This window comes from Hordeum vulgare, chromosome 7H (assembly GCF_904849725.1).
Source record: "Hordeum vulgare subsp. vulgare chromosome 7H, MorexV3_pseudomolecules_assembly, whole genome shotgun sequence".
NCBI classification, from domain to species: domain Eukaryota; kingdom Viridiplantae; phylum Streptophyta; class Magnoliopsida; order Poales; family Poaceae; genus Hordeum; species Hordeum vulgare.
This window is the reverse complement of record NC_058524.1, coordinates 544314613-544334304: the sequence shown is the minus strand read 5'-3', so window position 1 is coordinate 544334304 and position 19692 is coordinate 544314613. Positions and strand designations below refer to the sequence as shown.

General features: G+C 49.9%; 1 protein-coding gene and 1 pseudogene across 1 annotated transcript; one reads left to right on the top strand and one right to left on the bottom strand.

Annotated features, from left to right (window-relative positions):
• The first annotated feature begins 259 nt into the window (after positions 1-259).
• Positions 260-858, top strand: LOC123409253 (annotated as a pseudogene).
• Positions 859-14272: 13414 nt separating this feature from the next.
• Positions 14273-15658, bottom strand: LOC123411142 (expansin-A14-like). The gene is made up of 3 exons (XM_045104075.1): positions 15337-15658; positions 14915-15227; positions 14273-14830 (listed from the first exon to the last, which is right to left on the bottom strand). Exons 1-3 carry the CDS (start codon positions 15548-15550, stop codon positions 14518-14520), a joined length of 840 nt encoding a protein of 279 aa, XP_044960010.1. The 5' UTR covers positions 15551-15658; the 3' UTR covers positions 14273-14517.
• Positions 15659-19692: the final 4034 nt, after the last annotated feature.

Genomic DNA, 19692 nt, shown 5'->3' with positions numbered 1-19692 from the left:
TCGGTGGAGGAGCGGAGGAGATCCTCGGTAGGCAGGTGCGCGTCGACCGCCTCGACAGCCGGACCCTAGAGCGGGGTCACACGAAGACCTTTGCCTGCTGGGTCTGGGCCAGGGATGTGGCTGACATTCCGACGTCGCACACTCTGGGGGTTCTACCTCGCGGAGCCGGGAGGCTGGAGGAGATGGAGGGTTTCTCCCCCCCCCCCAGACAGAAGAGTTGCACCGCCGCCGGCGTCGGAGGAGTACGCCATGCTCATCCATGTCGACAGGGTGGAGGACTGGACGCCGCCATCACCGCGCTCCCCCCACTCCGCCCAGAGCGGTCTGCCGTCGTCCGTTCCGACGACGATGACTCTCCCTTCCCGATGGTGGCCCCTGCGTCTTGGAAGATGGGGGTTGAGGACGGCCAGAGGAGCGACCGCATGCATCGCCTGGCTCGTGCCCCTGTTGCCAGCCTGGGTTGCCGGGGTGGACCTCGGGACGGCCGCTCGAGAGACCGCGACGACGAGGGAGGGCCGGGTGCAGGCGGACACAGGTCTTGGAAGGACGTCCTCCTTCGCCGCGGCGCCTCGCGTGCTCCACCTCGCGCTACGCCTTCGCAGCGTCGTCGCAGCCGATCCCCGCCGGCCAGGCGCGGATCGAGGGAGTCCTCGGGCCGTCGCTCGGGGGCTAGGAGGGCCACTGCGTCAGCTAGACGCCAGTCGAGGCCACACCTTGAGAGCTCCACTCCTGCAGGGGCTCCCAAGGACACGGGCTCCGCCGCTGCGGCCACCCAGCCCGCCCCTGTTGCGAGGAACAGCACCAGCGGGAAAGACCCGGTCAAGGAGTTTTTCAGGACGGCCAAGAAGCCCACCATAGCCTCCGTCATCGTCGATGGCCTGGCGGCCGACGTCCACATCGCCGCAGAGGCGGCAGTGGTGGCCCCCCTTGAGTTCGTCGATGCCAATCTGCTCCAGGCCTCCGGCGAGACAGTGCAGCTGGACGCGTTCAGTCCAACGCTGTCGGCTGCAGCCTCCGATCTGGGATAGTTCCACAGAACCACCCCATTGCCAGCTAACACCATGGAGGTCCAGCTCGGGGCGGTTACGGGACGCGTCAGGCAGCTGGAGATCGGAGGAACCGTCGCTAGGCCGGAGTCGCGGGGCCTCTTCCGAACAACCAAGCAGCAGCCGCTGATTGCCACTGCCCCCGCGCGCCGTCCCGCGGCGCCGCCGAAGACTAGGGCCACCTCTACCCCGACTCGCTCCAGCGTGCGGCAAGCTGCCATCGGGTCGTCGGTGCCAGTGGCATAGCGCGCTTCCCTGCGCCTTGTCAAGGAGCTCAGTCTGCTCGGCCCTCGAGACAAGCTGACGGCAGAAGTTGCGAAGGCGCTCTTACAGCGTTTTGAAGAGCCCTTGTCCGACAGTGACATCTCGGTCATCGCCAGGCTGACCCGTCTGGACAGCGAGGCGTTGCGGGTCATGGCTCGCATGAACGGCCCCGACGGAGCTGCCGATGAGGCCACCGTGTAACCATGTTAGCCACCCTTAGTTTCTATCTCCGATGGCGACCGATCCCCGATCGGTTCGATTTAGTTTGGTTTTCATTTCCAACGGGCAGTAGGATAGTTCCTCATCGCCGGCGCATCTTGGGTTGTGCTGGTTGGCGCCGGTCTCAAATATGTATGATGGTTGTGTTCTTTTTAGGCCAACGGCCGATTAGTATTAGTCATCGGAGCTCCATCGGTGTTTTAGATGTATGACAAGATCCACCCCATCATGTGCTGGAATGTTCCTGGCTTGAACAACCTAGCCAAGAGGACAGCGGTCGGGGAGATGGCGGCTGCCCACCGCATTGCCATTCTCTGCATCCAGGAAACCAAAATCGCAGCATGGTCACCTGATTTGGTCCGCGAGATCGGGGGCGCCAGGCTCACAGAGTGCATCGCTCCACCGGCCATAGGCACTAGCGGGGGTGTGGCCATCCTTTGGGACAAGAGGCTAGCCTTAGTTTCATCGCATGCGATAGGGATTTTCGCAATTACAGCAAGAGTGACCTTCCTCGGGCAGTCCGAGAGTTTCTGGATATCGTCGGTCTACGGCCCGGCGGACGACGCGAGGAAGGAAGACTTCCTTCGGGAACTATCCCTCTCGGCGCCCCCTCTCATTGATCCTTGGCTTATCAATGGGGATTTCAACCTCATATACGAGGCGCGAGACAAGAACAACGCCAATCTCAACCGTAGACTTATGGGTAGGTTCAGAACAGCCATTGACGCGAAGGGCTTAAAGGAAATTAGGTGTAAGAACCGTAGATACACGTGGAGCAACGAGCGGCAAGATCCTACCCTAGTGAGCATCGATAAGTTCTTCTGCAATACCTCCTGGGAATGCATCTTCCCATCGGTGTCACTCATCGCGGCGTCAACACCAACATCAGACCACTGCCCGCTGATTCTGGCTGACACCTCGGCCTCCCCTCGTACTGCCCTCTTCAGATTCGAGAGTTTCTGGCCGAGTTTCCCTCGCTTCCATACCACGGTGGAACGGGCTTGGAACAGGCCGGCGCACTCCTCGTGTCCTTTCCAACGTCTGGCCATGAAGATGGCGAGGACTGCTCGGGACCTGAAGTGTTGGAGCAAGAGTTTCTTTAGCCAAGCTAAGATGCAATTCCACGTGGCGGCAGAAATAGTGCTCCGCCTGGACGTGGCACACGAGAGACGACGCCTCTCAGACGCAGAGTTCACCCTCCGAAAGCTTCTAAAGCTCCGTCTGCTGGGACTCGCGGCATTAGAACGTGCTCGCCGACGACAAGCCTCACGGCTCACGTGGCTTCGGCTAGGAGATGCGGGCACAAAGTACTTTCATGCCAAGGCGACGGCCAGAAAGCGAAAAAAAATCATTCACTGCCTCCGAGTCGGCAATGAGGTCTTCACGGCTCACGATCAAAAGGACGATGCCATTCACAACCATTTCCAACACTCCATGGGTAGCAGGGCAGTGCGGCCGCTGCAAGTAGATTGGTGCATCTTCGATCTACCATCCGTCCGCAATAGAGGTTTAGACAACCCTTTCTCCGAGGAAGAGGTATGGGAGGCGATCAAAGCATCACCGGCGGAGAAGGCCCCAGGGCCGGACTGTTGGGGAACGTCGCATGGGAAACAAAAAATTTACTACGCGCACGAAGACCTATCATGGTGATGTCCATCTACGAGAGGGGATGAGTGATCTACGTACCCTTGTAGATCGTACAGCAGAAGTGTTAGAGAACGCGGTTGATGTAGTGGAACGTCCTCACGTCCCTCGATCCGCCCCGCGAACAATCCCGCAATCAGTCCCACGATCTAGTACCGAACGGACGGCACCTCCGCGTTCAGCACACGTACAGCTCGACGATGATCTCGGCCTTCTTGATCCAGCAAGAGAGACGGAGAGGTAGAAGAGTTCTCCGGCAGCGTGACGGCGCTCCGGAGGTTGGTGATGATCTTGTCTCAGCAGGGCTCCGCCCGAGCTCCGCAGAAACACGATCTAGAGGAAAAACTATGGAGGTATGTGGTCGGGCAGCCGTGAGAAAATCGTCTCAAATCTGCCCTAAAAGCCCCATATATATAGGAGGAGGGAGGGGGACCTTGCCTTGGGGTCCAAGGGATCCCCAAGGGGTCGGCCGAGCCAGGGGGGAGGACTCTCCCCCCCCAAACCGAGTCCTACTTGGTTTGGTGGGAGGGAGTCCTTCCCCCTTCCCACTTCTTCCCTTTTTTTTCCTTTCCTTTGATTTTTTCTCCCTTGGCGCATAGGGGATTGGTGGGCTGTCCCACCAGCCCACTAAGGGCTGGTGTGACCCCCCCCCCAAATGCCTATGGGCTTCCCCGGAGTGGGTTGCCCCCCTCCGGTGAACTCCCGGAACCCATTCGTCATTCCCGGTACATTCCCGGTAACTCCGAAAACCTTCCGGTAATCAAATGATGTCATCCTATATATCAATCTTCGTTTCCGGACTATTCCGGAAACCCTCGTGACGTCCGTGATCTCATCCGGGACTCCGAACAACATTTGGTAACCAACCATATAACTCAAATACGCATAAAACAACGTCGAACCTTAAGTGTGCAGACCCTGCGGGTTCGAGAACTATGTAGACATGACCCGAGAGACTCCTCGGTCAATATCCAATAGCGGGACCTGGATGCCCATATTGGATCCTACATATTCTACGAAGATCTTTATCGTTTGAACCTCAGTGCCAAGGATTCGTATAATCCCGTATGTCATTCCCTTTGTCCTTCGGTATGTTACTTGCCCGAGATTCGATCGTCAGTATCCGCATACCTATTTCAATCTCGTTTACCGGCAAGTCTCTTTACTCGTTCCGTAATACAAGATCCCGCAACTTACACTAAGTTACATTGCTTGCAAGGCTTGTGTGTGATGTTGTATTACCGAGTGGGCCCCGAGATACCTCTCCGTCACACGGAGTGACAAATCCCAGTCTTGATCCATACTAACTCAACTAACACCTTCGGAAATACCTGTAGAGCATCTTTATAGTCACCCAGTTACGTTGCGACGTTTGATACACACAAAGCATTCCTCCGGTATCAGTGAGTTATATGATCTCATGGTCATAGGAATAAATACTTGACACGCAGAAAACAGTAGCAACAAAATGACACGATCAACATGCTACGTCTATTAGTTTGGGTCTAGTCCATCACGTGATTCTCCCAATGACGCGATCCAGTTATCAAGCAACAACACCTTGTTCATAATCAGAAGACACTGACTATCATCGATCAACTGGCTAGCCAACTAGAGGCATGCTAGGGACGGTGTTTTGTCTATGTATCCACACATGTAAATGAGTCTTCATTCAATACAATTATAGCATGGATAATAAACTATTATCTTGATACAGGAATTATAATAATAACTATACATTTATTATTGCCTCTAGGGCATAATTCCAACAGTCTCCCACTTGCACTAGAGTCAATAATCTAGCCCTCACATCACCATGTGAATTACATTGTAATAAATCTAACACCCATACAGTTCTGGTGTCGATCATGTTTTGGCCGTGGAAGAGGCTTAGTCAGCGGGTCTGCTACATTCAGATCCGTGTGCACTTTGCATATATTTACGTCCTCCTCCTCGACGTAGTCGCGGATGAGGTTGAAGCGTCGTTTGATGTGTCTGGTCTTCTTGTGAAACCTTGGTTCCTTTGCTAAGGCAATGGCACCAGTGTTGTCACAGAACAAGGTTATTGGATCCAGTGCACTTGGCACCACTCCAAGATCCGTCATGAACTGCTTCATCCAGACACCCTCCTTAGCCGCCTCCGAGGCAGCCATGTACTCTGCTTCACATGTAGAATCTGCTACGACGCTTTGCTTGGAACTGCACCAGCTTACTGCACCCCCATTAAGAATAAATACGTATCCGGTTTGCGACTTAGAGTCGTCCGGATCTGTGTCAAAGCTTGCATCGACGTAACCTTTTACGGCGAGCTCTTCGTCACCTCCATACACGAGAAACATCTCCTTAGTCCTTTTCAGGTACTTCAGGATATTCTTGACCGCCGTCCAGTGATCCACTCCTGGATTACTCTGGAACCTACCTGCCATACTTATGGCCAGGCTAACATCCGGTCTAGTGCACAGCATTGCATACATGATAGAGCCTATGGCTGAAGCATAGGGGACGGAGCGCATATGCTCTCTATCTTCATCAGTTGCTGGGCACTGAGTCTTACTCAATCTCGTACCTTGTAACACTGGCAAGAACCCTTTCTTGGACTGTTCCATTTTGAACCTCTTCAAAACTTTATCAAGGTACGTGCTTTGTGAAAGTCCTATCAAGCGTTTTGATCTATCCCTATAGATCTTAATGCCCAGTATGTAAGCAGCTTCTCCTAGGTCCTTCATAGAGAAACTTTTATTCAAGTAACCTTTTATGCTCTCCAAAAGCTCTACGTTGTTTCCAATCAGTAATATGTCATCCACATATAATATTAGAAACGCCACAGAGCTCCCACTCACTTTCTTGTAAATACAAGATTCTCCAACCACTTGTATAAACCCAAATGCTTTGATCACCTCATCAAAGCGTTTGTTCCAACTCCGAGATGCTTGCACCAGTCCATAAATGGATCGCTGGAGCTTGCACACCTTGTTAGCATTTTTAGGATCGACAAAACCTTTGGGTTGCATCATATACAACTCTTCCTTAAGGAAACCGTTAAGGAACGCCGTTTTGACATCCATCTGCCATATTTCATAATCGAAAAATGCAGCTATCGCTAACATGATTCTGACGGACTTAAGCATCGCTACGGGTGAGAAGGTCTCATCGTAGTCAACTCCTGGAACTTGTGAAAAACCCTTTGCCACAAGTCGAGCTTTATAAACGGTCACATTACCGTCAGCGTCCGTCTTCTTCTTAAAGATCCATTTGTTCTGAATAGCCTTGCGGCCCTCAGGTAGTATCTCCAAAGTCCACACTTTGTTCTCATACATGGATCCTATCTCGGATTTCATGGCCTCTAGCCATTTGTTGGAATCTGGGCCCACCATTGCTTCTTCATAATTTGCAGGTTCATTGTTGTCTAACAACATGATTGATAAGACGGGATTACCGTACCACTCTGGAGCAGCACGTGATCTCGTCGACCTGCGTGGTTCAACAGAAACTTGAACTGGAGTTTCATGATCATCATCATTAACTTCCTCAACCGGCGTCGCAATGACAGAGGTTTCCCCTTGCCCTGCGCCACCATCCAGAGGGATGAGAGGTTCGACAACCTCGTCAAGTTCTATCTTCCTCCCACTCAATTCTCTCGAGAGAAACTCCTTCTCGAGAAAAGTTCCGTTCTTAGCAACAAACACTTTGCCCTCGGATTTGAGATAGAAGGTGTACCCAACTGTCTCTTTTGGGTAACCTATGAAGACGCACTTTTCCGCTTTGGGTTCCAGTTTTTCAGGCTGAAGCTTTTTGACATAAGCATCACATCCCCAAACTTTAAGAAACGACAACTTTGGCCTTTTGCCATACCACAGTTCGTATGGTGTCGTCTCAACGGATTTTGATGGTGCCCTATTTAAAGTGAATGCAGCTGTTTCTAATGCATAACCCCAAAAAGATAACGGCAAATCAGTAAGAGACATCATAGATCGCACCATCTCTAACAAAGTACGATTACGACGTTCGGACACACCATTACGCTGTGGTGTTCCAGGCGGTGTTAACTGTGAAACAATTCCACATTGTTTTAAGTGAGTACCAAACTCGAAAACTCAGATATTCACCCCCACGATCAGACCGTAGGAACTTGATCTTCTTGTTACGATGATTTTCCACTTCACTCTGAAATTGCTTGAACTTTTCAAATGTTTCAGACTTGTGCTTCATTAAGTAGACATAACCATATCTACTTAAATCGTCAGTGAAGGTGAGAAAATAACGATATCCGCCGCGTGCCTCCACGCTCATTGGACCACACACATCGGTATGTATGATTTCCAACAAGTCACTTGCACGCTCCATTGTTCCGAAGAACGGAGTCTTAGTCATCTTGCCCATGAGGCATGGTTCGCACGTGTCAAGTGAATCAAAGTCAAGTGACTCTAAAAGTCCATCAGCATGGAGTTTCTTCATGCGCTTTACACCAATATGACCCAAGCGGCAGTGCCACAAAAATATGGCGCTATCATTGTTTACTCTAACTCTTTTGGTCTCAATGTTATGTACATGCGTATCGCTATCGAGATTCAATATGAACAATCCTCTCACATTCGGTGCATGACCATAAAAGATGTTACTCATAGAAATAGAACAACCATTATTCTCAGACTTAAAAGAGTAACCGTCTCGCAATAAACAAGATCCAGATATAATGTTCATGCTCAACGCAGGCACTAAATAACAATGATTTAAGTTCATCACTAATCCCGATGGTAGTTGAAGTGACACGGTGCCGACGGCGATTGCATCAACCTTGGAACCGTTTCCTACGCGCATCGTCACTTCGTCTTTCGCCAGCCTCCGTCTATTCCGCAGTTCCTGCTTCGAGTTGCAAATGTGAGCAACAGAACCGGTATCAAATACCCAGGCACTACTACAAGAGCCGGTTAAGTACACATCAATAACATGTATATCAAATATACCTGATTTTTCTTTGCCCGCCTTCTTATCTGCCAGATACTTGGGGCAATTGCGCTTCCAGTGACCCATACCCTTGCAATAGAAGCACTCTGTTTCAGGCTTAGGTCCAGCCTTGGGTTTCTTCGGCGGATTGGCAACAGGCTTGCCGCTCTTCTTCGAATTGCCCTGCTTGCCTTTGCCGTTTCTCTTGAAACTAGTGGTCTTGCTCACCATCAACACTTGATGCTCTTTACGGAGTTTAGACTCTGCGACTTTCAGCATCGCAAACAACTCGCTGGGAGACTTGTTCATCCCTTGCATGTTGTAGTTCAACACAAAGCCTTTGTAGCTTGGCGGCAGTGATTGAAGGATTCTGTCAGTGATAGCTTCTTGCGGGAGTTCAATCCCCAGTTCAGCTAGACGGTTTGAGTACCCAGACATTTTGAGCACATGTTCACTGACAGACGAGTTTTCCTCCATCTTGCAAGCATAGAATTTATCGGAGGTCTCATACCTCTCGATCCGGGCGTTCTTCTGAAAGATAAACTTCAACTCCTGGAACATCTCAAATGCTCCATGACGCTCAAAGCGACGTTGAAGTCCCGGTTCTAAGCCATACAAGACTGCACATTGAACTATTGAGTAGTCCTCCTTACGTGCCAACCAAGCGTTCTTAACATCTTGATCAGCCGTAGCGGGTGGTTCATCTCCTAGCGCAGCATTAAGGACATAATCCTTCTTTCCAGCTTGTAAGATTAGCTTAAGATTATGAGCCCAGTCTACAAAGTTGCTTCCATCATCTTTCAACTTAGCTTTCTCTAGGAACGTATTAAAATTCAGGATGACACTTGCGTGAGCCATGATCTACAACACAAATATATACAAAGTGGACTTAGACTATGTTCAAGATAATTAGAGTTCAACTTAATCAAATTATATGCTAAACTCCCACTCAAAAAGTACATCTCTCTAGTCATTTGAGTGGTTCATGATCCACTTACATTATCCCAAGTCCGATCATCACGTGAGTTGAGAATAGTTTCAGTGGTAAGCATCCCTATGCTAATCATATCAACTATATGATTCATGATCGACCTTTCGGTCTCATGTGTTCCGAGGCCATGTCTGCACATGCTAGGCTCGTCAAGCTTAACCCGAGTGTTCCGCGTGCGCAACTGTTTTGCACCCGTTGTATGTGAACGTTGAGTCTATCACACCCGATCATCACGTGGTGTCTCGAAACGACGAACTGTAGCAACGGTGCACAGTCGGGGAGAACACAATTTTGTCTTGAAATTTTAGTGAGAGATCACCTCATAATGCTACCGTCGTTCTAAGCAAAATAAGGTGCAAAAAGGATTAACATCACATGCAATTCATAAGTGACATGATATGGCCATCATCACGTGCTTCTTGATCTCCATCACCAAAGCACCGGCACGATCTTCTTGTCACCGGCGCCACACCATGATCATCCATCAACGTGTTGCCATCGTGGTTGTCGTGCTACTTATGCTATCACTACTAAAGCTACATCCTAGCAAAATAATAAACGCATCTGCAAGCACATATGTTAGTATAAAGACAACCCTATGGCTCCTGCCGGTTGCCGTACCATCGACATGCAAGTCGATATTTCTATTACAACATGATCATCTCATACATCCAATATATCACACCACATCGTTGGCCATATCACATCACAATCATACCCTGCAAAAACAAGTTAGACGTCCTCTAATTTTGTTGTTGCATGTTTTACGTGGTGACCAAGGGTATCTAGTAGGATCGCATCTTACTTACGCAAACACCACAACGGAGATATATGAGTTGCTATTTAACCTCATCCAAGGACCTCCTCGGTCGAATCCGATTCAACTAAAGTTGGAGAAACCGTCACTTGCCAGTCATCTTTGAGCAAAGGGGGTTACTCGTAACGATGAAACCAGTCTCTCGTAAGCGTACGAGTAATGTCGGTCCAAGCCGCTTCAATCCAACAATACCGCGGAATCAAGAAAAGACTAAGGAGGGCAGCAAAACGCACATCACCGCCCACAAAACCTTTTGTGTTCTACTCGAGAAGACATCTACGCATGAACCTAGCTCATGATGCCACTGTTGGGGAACGTCGCATGGGAAACAAAAATTTTCCTACGCGCACGAAGACCTATCATGGTGATGTCCATCTACGAGAGGGGATGAGTGATCTACGTACCCTTGTAGATCGTATAGCAGAAGCGTTAGAGAACGCGGTTGATGTAGTGGAACGTCCTCACGTCCCTCGATCCGCCCCGCGAACAATCCCGCGATCAGTCCCACGATCTAGTACCGAACGGACGGCACCTCCGCGTTCAGAACACGTACAGCTCGACGATGATCTCGGCCTTCTTGATCCAGCAAGAGAGACGGAGAGGTAGAAGAGTTCTCCGGCAGCGTGACGGCACTTCGGAGGTTGGTGATGATCTTGTCTCAGCAGGGCTCCGCCCGAGCTCCGCAGAAACACGATCTAGAGGAAAAACTATGGAGGTATGTGGTCGGGCAGCCGTGAGAAAATCGTCTCAAATCTGCCCTAAAAGCCCCATATATATAGGAGGAGGGAGGGGGACCTTGCCTTGGGGTCCAAGGGATCCCCAAGGGGTCGGCCGAGCCAGGGGGGAGGACTCTCCCCCCCCAAACCGAGTCCTACTTGGTTTGGTGGGAGGGAGTCCTTCCCCCTTCCCACTTCTTCCCTTTTTTTTCCTTTCCTTTGATTTTTTCTCCCTTGGCGCATAGGGGATTGGTGGGCTGTCCCACCAGCCCACTAAGGGCTGGTGTGACCCCCCCCCCCAAATGCCTATGGGCTTCCCCGGAGTGGGTTGCCCCCCTCCGGTGAACTCCCGGAACCCATTCGTCATTCCCGGTACATTCCCGGTAACTCCGAAAACCTTCCGGTAATCAAATGAGGTCATCCTATATATCAATCTTCGTTTCCGGACTATTCCGGAAACCCTCGTGACGTCCGTGATCTCATCCGGGACTCCGAACAACATTCGGTAACCAACCATATAACTCAAATACGCATAAAACAACGTCGAACCTTAAGTGTGCAGACCCTGCGGGTTCGAGAACTATGTAGACATGACCCGAGAGACTCCTCGGTCAATATCCAATAGCGGGACCTGGATGCCCATATTGGATCCTACATATTCTACGAAGATCTTTATCGTTTGAACCTCAGTGCCAAGGATTCGTATAATCCCGTATGTCATTCCCTTTGTCCTTCGGTATGTTACTTGCCCGAGATTCGATCGTCAGTATCCGCATACCTATTTCAATCTCGTTTACCGGCAAGTCTCTTTACTCGTTCCGTAATACAAGATCCCGCAACTTACACTAAGTTACATTGCTTGCAAGGCTTGTGTGTGATGTTGTATTACCGAGTGGGCCCCGAGATACCTCTCCGTCACACGGAGTGACAAATCCCAGTCTTGATCCATACTAACTCAACTAACACCTTCGGAAATACCTGTAGAGCATCTTTATAGTCACCCAGTTACGTTGCGACGTTTGATACACACAAAGCATTCCTCCGGTATCAGTGAGTTATATGATCTCATGGTCATAGGAATAAATACTTGACACGCAGAAAACAGTAGCAACAAAATGACACGATCGACATGCTACGTCTATTAGTTTGGGTCTAGTCCATCACGTGATTCTCCCAATGACGCGATCCAGTTATCAAGCAACAACACCTTGTTCATAATCAGAAGACACTGACTATCATCGATCAACTGGCTAGCCAACTAGAGGCATGCTAGGGACGGTGTTTTGTCTATGTATCCACACATGTAAATGAGTCTTCATTCAATACAATTATAGCATGGATAATAAACTATTATCTTGATACAGGAATTATAATAATAACTATACATTTATTATTGCCTCTAGGGCATAATTCCAACACGGACGGATTCTCCAAGGTCTTCCACAGATCATGTTGGTCCATTATCAAGGAGGACATCATGGCAATGTTCAGTAGTTTCTACAACCTAACTAGAGGGGATTTCGGCAAGTTAAACACAGCTTTGGTGATACTGCTACCAAAAAAAGACGGTGCAACTACGATCCAGGATTTTAGACCTATTAGTCTCATCCATTCGGTGGCCAAGCTCATCACCAAAGTTCTCTCAAGGCGTCTTTCCACGGTGATCAGTAGCATAATCTCCCCGGCGCAATCAGCATTCCTTCGCTCCAAATCAACACAAGACAGCTTCCTATATGTGCAGATATAGTTAAATCGCTGCATAGGAAGAAGCAACCAGCCCTACTGCTTAAGCTAGACATCGCAAAAGCTTTTGATAGCGTCTCATGGGAGTACCTACTAGAGGTGCTGCAGCAACTCGGATTCTCAGCGCGCTGCCGCGACTGGGTTTCACTGCTCCTCTGCACGGCCTCTTCGGCCGTCATGTTGAACGGCACGGTCGGCAAATACTTCACGCATCAACGGGGCCTACGGCAAGGGGACTCACTCTCTCCACTTCTTTTCATCATCGCCATCGACACCCTGCACCGACTCCTGGAGAAGGCAACGGAGTTGCACGGAATTGATCCATTGCCTGGCAGGGGCATCCCCCTAAGAGTGAGCCTTTACGCAGACGACGCCGTCATCTTCGCGAATCCGGCAAGAGAAGAAATCGAAGTACTGATGGCTATTCTGCGTGATTTTGGACAAGCCTCAAGTCTACACATCAACCCGTATAAATCCACCTCTTCACCCATTAGATGTGACGACATGGACCTGTAGCACATCCTAGCTAACTTCGGAGGGAAAGTTGTCGCTTTCCCGCTGACATACCTTGGGCTTCCGATCACTCTGTCGAGACTTAGGCTAGTTCACATTCAGTTCATCTTAGACAGAATTAGAGCTAGACTAGCTGGATGGAAGGGCAAACTGCTTAACGTTGCTGGCAGGCGAGTCCTGGTCCGAAGCGTCCTCTCAGCCCTACCAACCTTTGCACTCTCTGTGCTAAGGGCGCCAAGGAAGTTTTTTGACGAGATAGACAAGGCTAGGCGCCGTTTTCTCTGGGCACAAGACGACGGCGAGTTTGGTGGAGGCAAGTGTAAAGTAAATTGGCCGACAGTTTGCTCCCCACTGGAAAACGGGGGTTTGGGCATCCTAGACCTAAACCGCTTCAGTAGAGCCCTTAGACTACGGTGGCTATGGCTGGCATGGACGAGCCCCGATAGGGCCTGGCGGGGCATGACTCTACCTTGCAACGAAGCGGACAGGGACCTGTTTAACGCATCAACAATAGTTGTCCTCGACAACGGCGCAACGGCATCCTTCTGGCATTGCTCATGGACGGGAGCAGCCACCCTAAAGATGGCGTTCCCGTCTCTTTTCAAGCACTCCAGGAGAAACACAGAACGGTGCAGGAGGCACTAACCAACAACACCTGGTTAGCAGATTTAGCGCATGGTAACAATGCGCACCTATGGGAGGAGGCGATTAGGCTTCATAGATGGCTCCAGGATAGGGATCTTCACCTTTAGGAGGAAACTACTGACACTATCACATGGAACCTTGAGGCATCAGGAACATATTCGGCAAGATCGGCGTACAAGACACAATTCCAAGGAATGATGAAGTCCGATTTCAAGAAGATAATCTGGACGACTTGGGCGCCCCCTAGGCTCAAGATTTTTGCCTGGCTGCTCCTGAGAGACAGGCTATGGTGCAATGACCGACTGCAACGACGAGGATGGCCAAACGGCTATTTCTGTCAGCTATGCCTGCGGAACCTAGAAACATCAACGCATTTGTTCTGGGAATGCCCCATGTCACTGGAAATCTAGGCACACGCTGCCTCGCAGGCCGGATGCGCCTCCTTGTACCCTGACACATGGGCAACGAAGATGGGCTCAGCCAAAAAAATCGCCACCATGGTAGAAACGGCTCCACCAGTGCACCGCAAGGCCACCAGAACGATGATCGTCCTGATCCTATCGGAGATTTGTAAGCACAGAAACGATTGCACCTTCACAAGCAAGCAGGCGCATATACAAGATATAAAAAGCGCAATCACAAGAACCGTCGAGCTTTGGAGACAAGCGGGAGCATCGTTCTTGGAGCACCCTTTCTGGGACCCGCCATGAAAGATCGCGACCGCTTTTTCCCTTTTTCCTTTATTTCTCTGTCCTTTTTTCCTTGATCCTTCGATCAACTCCTCCATCACCTTTGTAACCGCACTTCTCCCTGCTATGGTTTTAATATAAGCCAGCATCTAGCTGGATCTTTCAAAAAAAATATTTGTACATGTGGAAACAGCACCGGGTCCACAGGGCACATGCCAGTATATTCTTTAGTGAAGCCCACACAGGCCAGTAAATCACCGGATTCACATCATGCCACACAAGCTGCTCACTTGAACTGCACGTTGCTTGCAAATGTCTGGCCGAACTTCCAGCCGGATGGCACCACATTTGTGAATGTACGAGTCTGCCCATCATCGTTGGTCACCCTGAACGAGCGCCTCTGCCCCGTGAGGTACGCGAGAGAGTGCCAATTCGCACCCCAGTTGCGTGCCATCGGCATCCAATCTGGTGACTCGGAGCCCTTGACATCCATCGACTTGATCGACCCGATGGTCGCGACGTTGGTCACGAGAACAAGCTGGAAGTAGTCATGCCCGTTGATGGTGAACCGCACGCCGCCCCGGCGCACGCACGGTACCCTGCGGTCAGGACCATCATCTGTTATAAACCACTTGCAGAAAGATCGATGTATAGCTCAGATGAGAGTAAATTAAGACGGAAACCTCTGGTATACTACGGGGATGATGCCGGCCCGATAGACGCCGATCTTCTCCCATGCCGGCTGCGCCATGTCGAAATGCGGCCGCGGCGGGTTGCACCAGCCACCGTCGTCGCTTGGCAGGTCGTAGTTGGGCGGGCAGAAGTTGGTCGCCGTGACGGTCACCACCTCGCCCAGCTTGCACCACCTGGTGTCCACCCGCTTGCTGTCGCAGGCGATCTTGTAGCACTGCCCGCACGACGCGCCGTCGTTGAGCAGCGCCGTCGTGCTCGTGCCGTACCCGGCCGAGTACAGGTTGCCGTACCCGCACGCGCCGCCTATATATGGTAAGCACCCACCGCGTGATGGATCAGTTACAAATATCTGATACGGAACACGGTAGCATTCACCACGAAAGGTAATAATATGTCAGTAAGCTCTGCTCACCCATGGTGCCAGCGCCATCGGCGCCACCGTAGAATGTGGCGTGCGCCTTCAGCAATCCCCTGGACGCCGGAGGCTGCGGCTCCGGCGCCAGTCCACCAGATGGCGGCTGCGCCATGGGTCGGGACGCACTTGGGGCGACGTCGTCCGCGGCGACGGCCAGCGCGCAGCCCAGTAATGCCATAACGAGCGCTGCGATCACTGTTGCTCGAGCCATACCTTTCAGAGAAACTGCTCGGGCTAACTAAGCTGAATGTAAGAACTGCAAGCAAGAGGTAATTAAGTAAGTTTGATGTCTATTCCCGTGTCGTTGGGATTTAGTCAGTTCTGGGGATTAGATGTGACGAAATCTCGAGATCATTGGGTGCTATATATAGGGCCGTAGAGCGAATTTGTTTTTCAGATGGTGGACTGAAGGATTGGTGATTTGGTGGTTAAATTAGAAACCACGTGAACTCACGGAATCAAGCAAGCGCGGCGGCTTTGGCTTGCTTGCCACTCCGAGCAAATATATGGATGCGCAGTGTTCCGTTTCCGTTTTCCTTAAGAAACGACGGCTGCTCGAGAGAGAAAGGGGGAATCTTGAAAATTCATTTTTGAGGCCGGACTCATCTTCACCTGTGCTGAATACAAAAATCAAAACAAATACTAAATAAATTCAAAAAAATCAAGCAAAAATATTTGGGTGGTAGACAATTTGATGAGTGAGGTCCACTTTAAATTTTGAATTATTTAGACATCTGAGTCGCTCTCGGCAAAAAAAAAACAAATTCGGTATTTCTAAAAAAGTTTACTGTTCATACAATGTTTTGACCTGATTTGTCTTTTTTTGCTGAGAGTTGTTCATATGTTCAAAAGATATGAAAATTAAAGCGGACCTCACATATCAAATCTACCATCCAAAAAGGATTTTTTTTAAATTTTTATAGTATTTGGGTTGATATTTTTTTCTGACCGGATGCAGATAAGCCTGAGCATCAAAACGCTGCACTCGAAGAATTTTCTTTTTTCTCACGTGATAAGTGTCACACGATGTGGCATGATCGACACCATTTTAGAAAATTTACAACTAAATATTTTTCAGAAAAACTAGGCTGTCTAAGAGCATCCAACCGAACCCGTGTCTCCGTTAGAGGATGATGAATTTTACTTCAAGAGCACCACGACTCTTAAATATACTTGGCCGTCCATGTCTGAACTAAAAGTTTTGGCCTCTCTTTATGTGTTTGCGCGCTACCCACACCGTGTCGTGTCATTGTTGATGTTGCGTCCCGCGACCACCTAGCTCGACACTCTGCTGCATCTGTCGTCTTCCTACCCCATTGTGAGACGTTCGTGAGTTGACGTCGTTCGGAGGAAGCAAGCAACAGATCTTCCTCCTTCGAACCTCTCCGCCGACTGTCATCCATCTCAAAGCCTCACCGACCACTAGCAGCTTGGGCATCAGCTTAACGTTGTCGGCCGTGTGACACCTCTGTTGTCCTTCAAATGTTCGACTGATTTCTTACGATAGTTCTTTTGTGCTTTTTCATCTCATTTTTTTCTTCTTTTGGCAATTGGATTGAACCGAGTTCCTCGTAGAAAGATTGAACCGAGTCATTTTTTGTGTAAATGAAGAGGTTGAGGGAGTTGATCTTCGAGGAATCTTCGTCGGAGGAGGAGTTAGAAGACGACTTGGCATGATCTTCAACGAGGTTTTGATGGCCGAGAAGAGGATCACAATTTGACGGTATATACATCAATCGAGATAGAGTGGAGGGTCATACCAAGATTATGAGAGATTACTTCAACTCCGATACAATCTATCTGGAGAAGTATTTTCACCGGTGATTTCGGATGCACACAACTCTCTTTCTCGTCATTGCAAAAGTTGTGAAGTAGCATGATTATTTGTTCAAACTCAAGAGGAGTGCATCCGGAGAGATAAGTGTGAGCCTTTTGATGAAGTGTATTAGGGTTGTTCGAGTGCTTGACTATGGGTGTTCGGCAGACACCGGTGATGACTATGTCTGCGTTGGAGAATATACAATCTTGGAGGTTGCTCTAATGTCTAAAAAAGTCGTGATTGAGATCTTTTGGGACGGAGTACTTGCGGGCACCCACCGATGAAAACACCAAGAGGCTGTTGGGATTGAGTGAAGAACAAGGATGGCCTGAAATGCTTGGATCAATTGATTACATGCACTAGACATGAAAAAAATGTCATGTAGGATAGGTAGGTACAAAGGCCACTACAAAGATCCAACAATCATTCTTGAGGTTGTTGCATCGGAGGATCTATTTATTTGGCATTCATTCTTGGATTGTCTAGCTCTCATAACGACATGGGTGTGCTATCGAGGTCACCACTATTTGCTAGGCTTGTTGCTGGAGATGCTCCTCCTTGCAACTATATTGTCAATGACCACCAATACACGATGGGTTACTACCTTGAAAATGGCATCTATCATCCATGGCGCACATTTGTCAATACAATCTCATGTCCTAAAAGTAACAGGAGAACTCACTTTGCAATGCATCGAGAGTTGACAAGGAAGAATGCAGGGAGAGCTTTCGATGTGCTTCAAAAGCGTTTTGGCATCATTCATGGCCCTGTTGAGTATTGGAAATCCAAGGTCCTATGACAAATAATGGCATGTTGCATCATCTCTACTATTAAAGGGGGATCTGCCGTCTGTCGTGATGGTTCGACCTCCTTCTACACCCACCATCCTTCATACGACAACCTACCTCGTTCGATTCCCATCCCCACCACGATGGCACATGGTAAAAAAAATTCAGCCCACGTTCCCACCCATCGTCGCTCAAAGAAAAAACAGAGAGAATAAACTGACGACGCACACATGTCCCACAACCACCATTCCCCAGCCCTCTCTCCCGATCTTGTCTCTCCCTGCCAAATACCGTCGCCGCCAGATCGTCGCCGCCAGAGAGAGGAAGGAGTGCAGCAGAGGCACCAAGGAGGAGGGGGTCACCTCGCTCGCTCCTGCCGACAACGATCATGCCCACCGCCATCCCAACCGTCATCGCCGCTCCGGCGAGCCCCAAGCCGCGGGACACCGGATGCATCCACCCCACCTCCACCGCCGCTCCAGGGATAGGAAGAGAAGGGCCACGGGAGCCGGTGGGCTCTGCGAGGCACTTAGCGTTGGGATCCGGGTAGATGTGGCCAGGTGCGACGGCCGACGAACTTCTCGACGGTGGTGGCGCATTTGTTGTGACCATCCATGGAGACGCTGTGAGCTCCTGATGACAGCGGCGGTAGCGGCGGCGGGCGGCGTCTAGGCATGCAATAGAAAAAGAAACAGGGGAGGAAGGGAGAGAGAGAATGGCAGGGAGAGGACGACGGCTCGTCGGGCAAGTCACCGGGGGCGCGGAGCCGGGGTCGTCTCTCTCTCTCTCTCTCGCCTTTCCCATTCTTCCTCATATCGCATATCCTTCTCGCACCGTCGCTGCTACCATCCAGTACGGACCAGCTCCACTCCTGATGCCATCCATCTCTCCTTCTTTTCTAAATCCACCGATGCAGCAACTCCCATGATAACTTTGATGCCGGCACCTCTCGGTTACCCTCCCTAGCGCTCTTCACGGACGGGACGATGATGCATGCCTGAACCAACGCTGAGGAGGTCTATGATGCAGGTTTCAAGGCGCTTGACAAGTCCATCGTAGCGTCGCCGACATGTTGCAGTTCGAGGTTGGCACCCGTGCGAACTCAGGCAACAATGGTCGTGCTCGACAGGTAATGTCACATAATCTTAGTTACATCAGAATTGATATGGTGAGCCATGTACTAAAAATGTTATGTTGCTTCTGTAGTTAGCCCTTTAAATAGCAGATGGGGTGTGTTGGCTGCATCTGATGTGCACAAGCTCAACCGGGCAAGCTCATGGGAGAAGAAAAAAGGAGCCACAACAGCCCTGGCGTGTTCGAGACGATGAAGGTGCCATATATAGTGGTGTGGAAGAGGAGATCGAGCTGGTGCAGCTTAGAGTTAGAAGTGTATTCGCACCTGGGCGTGTCCCAGTATGTGCTTTGGAAGACACGCATCAATCTCAACAGACACTGGTACGTCGACATTATTTTCTTCAGAAACAAATAGCAACTCTCGGATGTAGTAAGGAGAAACCAAGAATGACAAAGCATCCTCGTGTCAAAATCAACACACCATGACACTTATCCATTGTTTGATTCAGATACAGGAAGAAACCACTGCTATCTCTCCGATGTAGTAAGGAGAAAACAAGAATGACAAAGCATCCTCGTGTCAAACACAAAAGACCCTGGCACTTCTTCATTGTTTGACTCAGAAACAGGCAGAAACCACTGCCATCTCTGAATTTATTTAAGGTTGTTTCT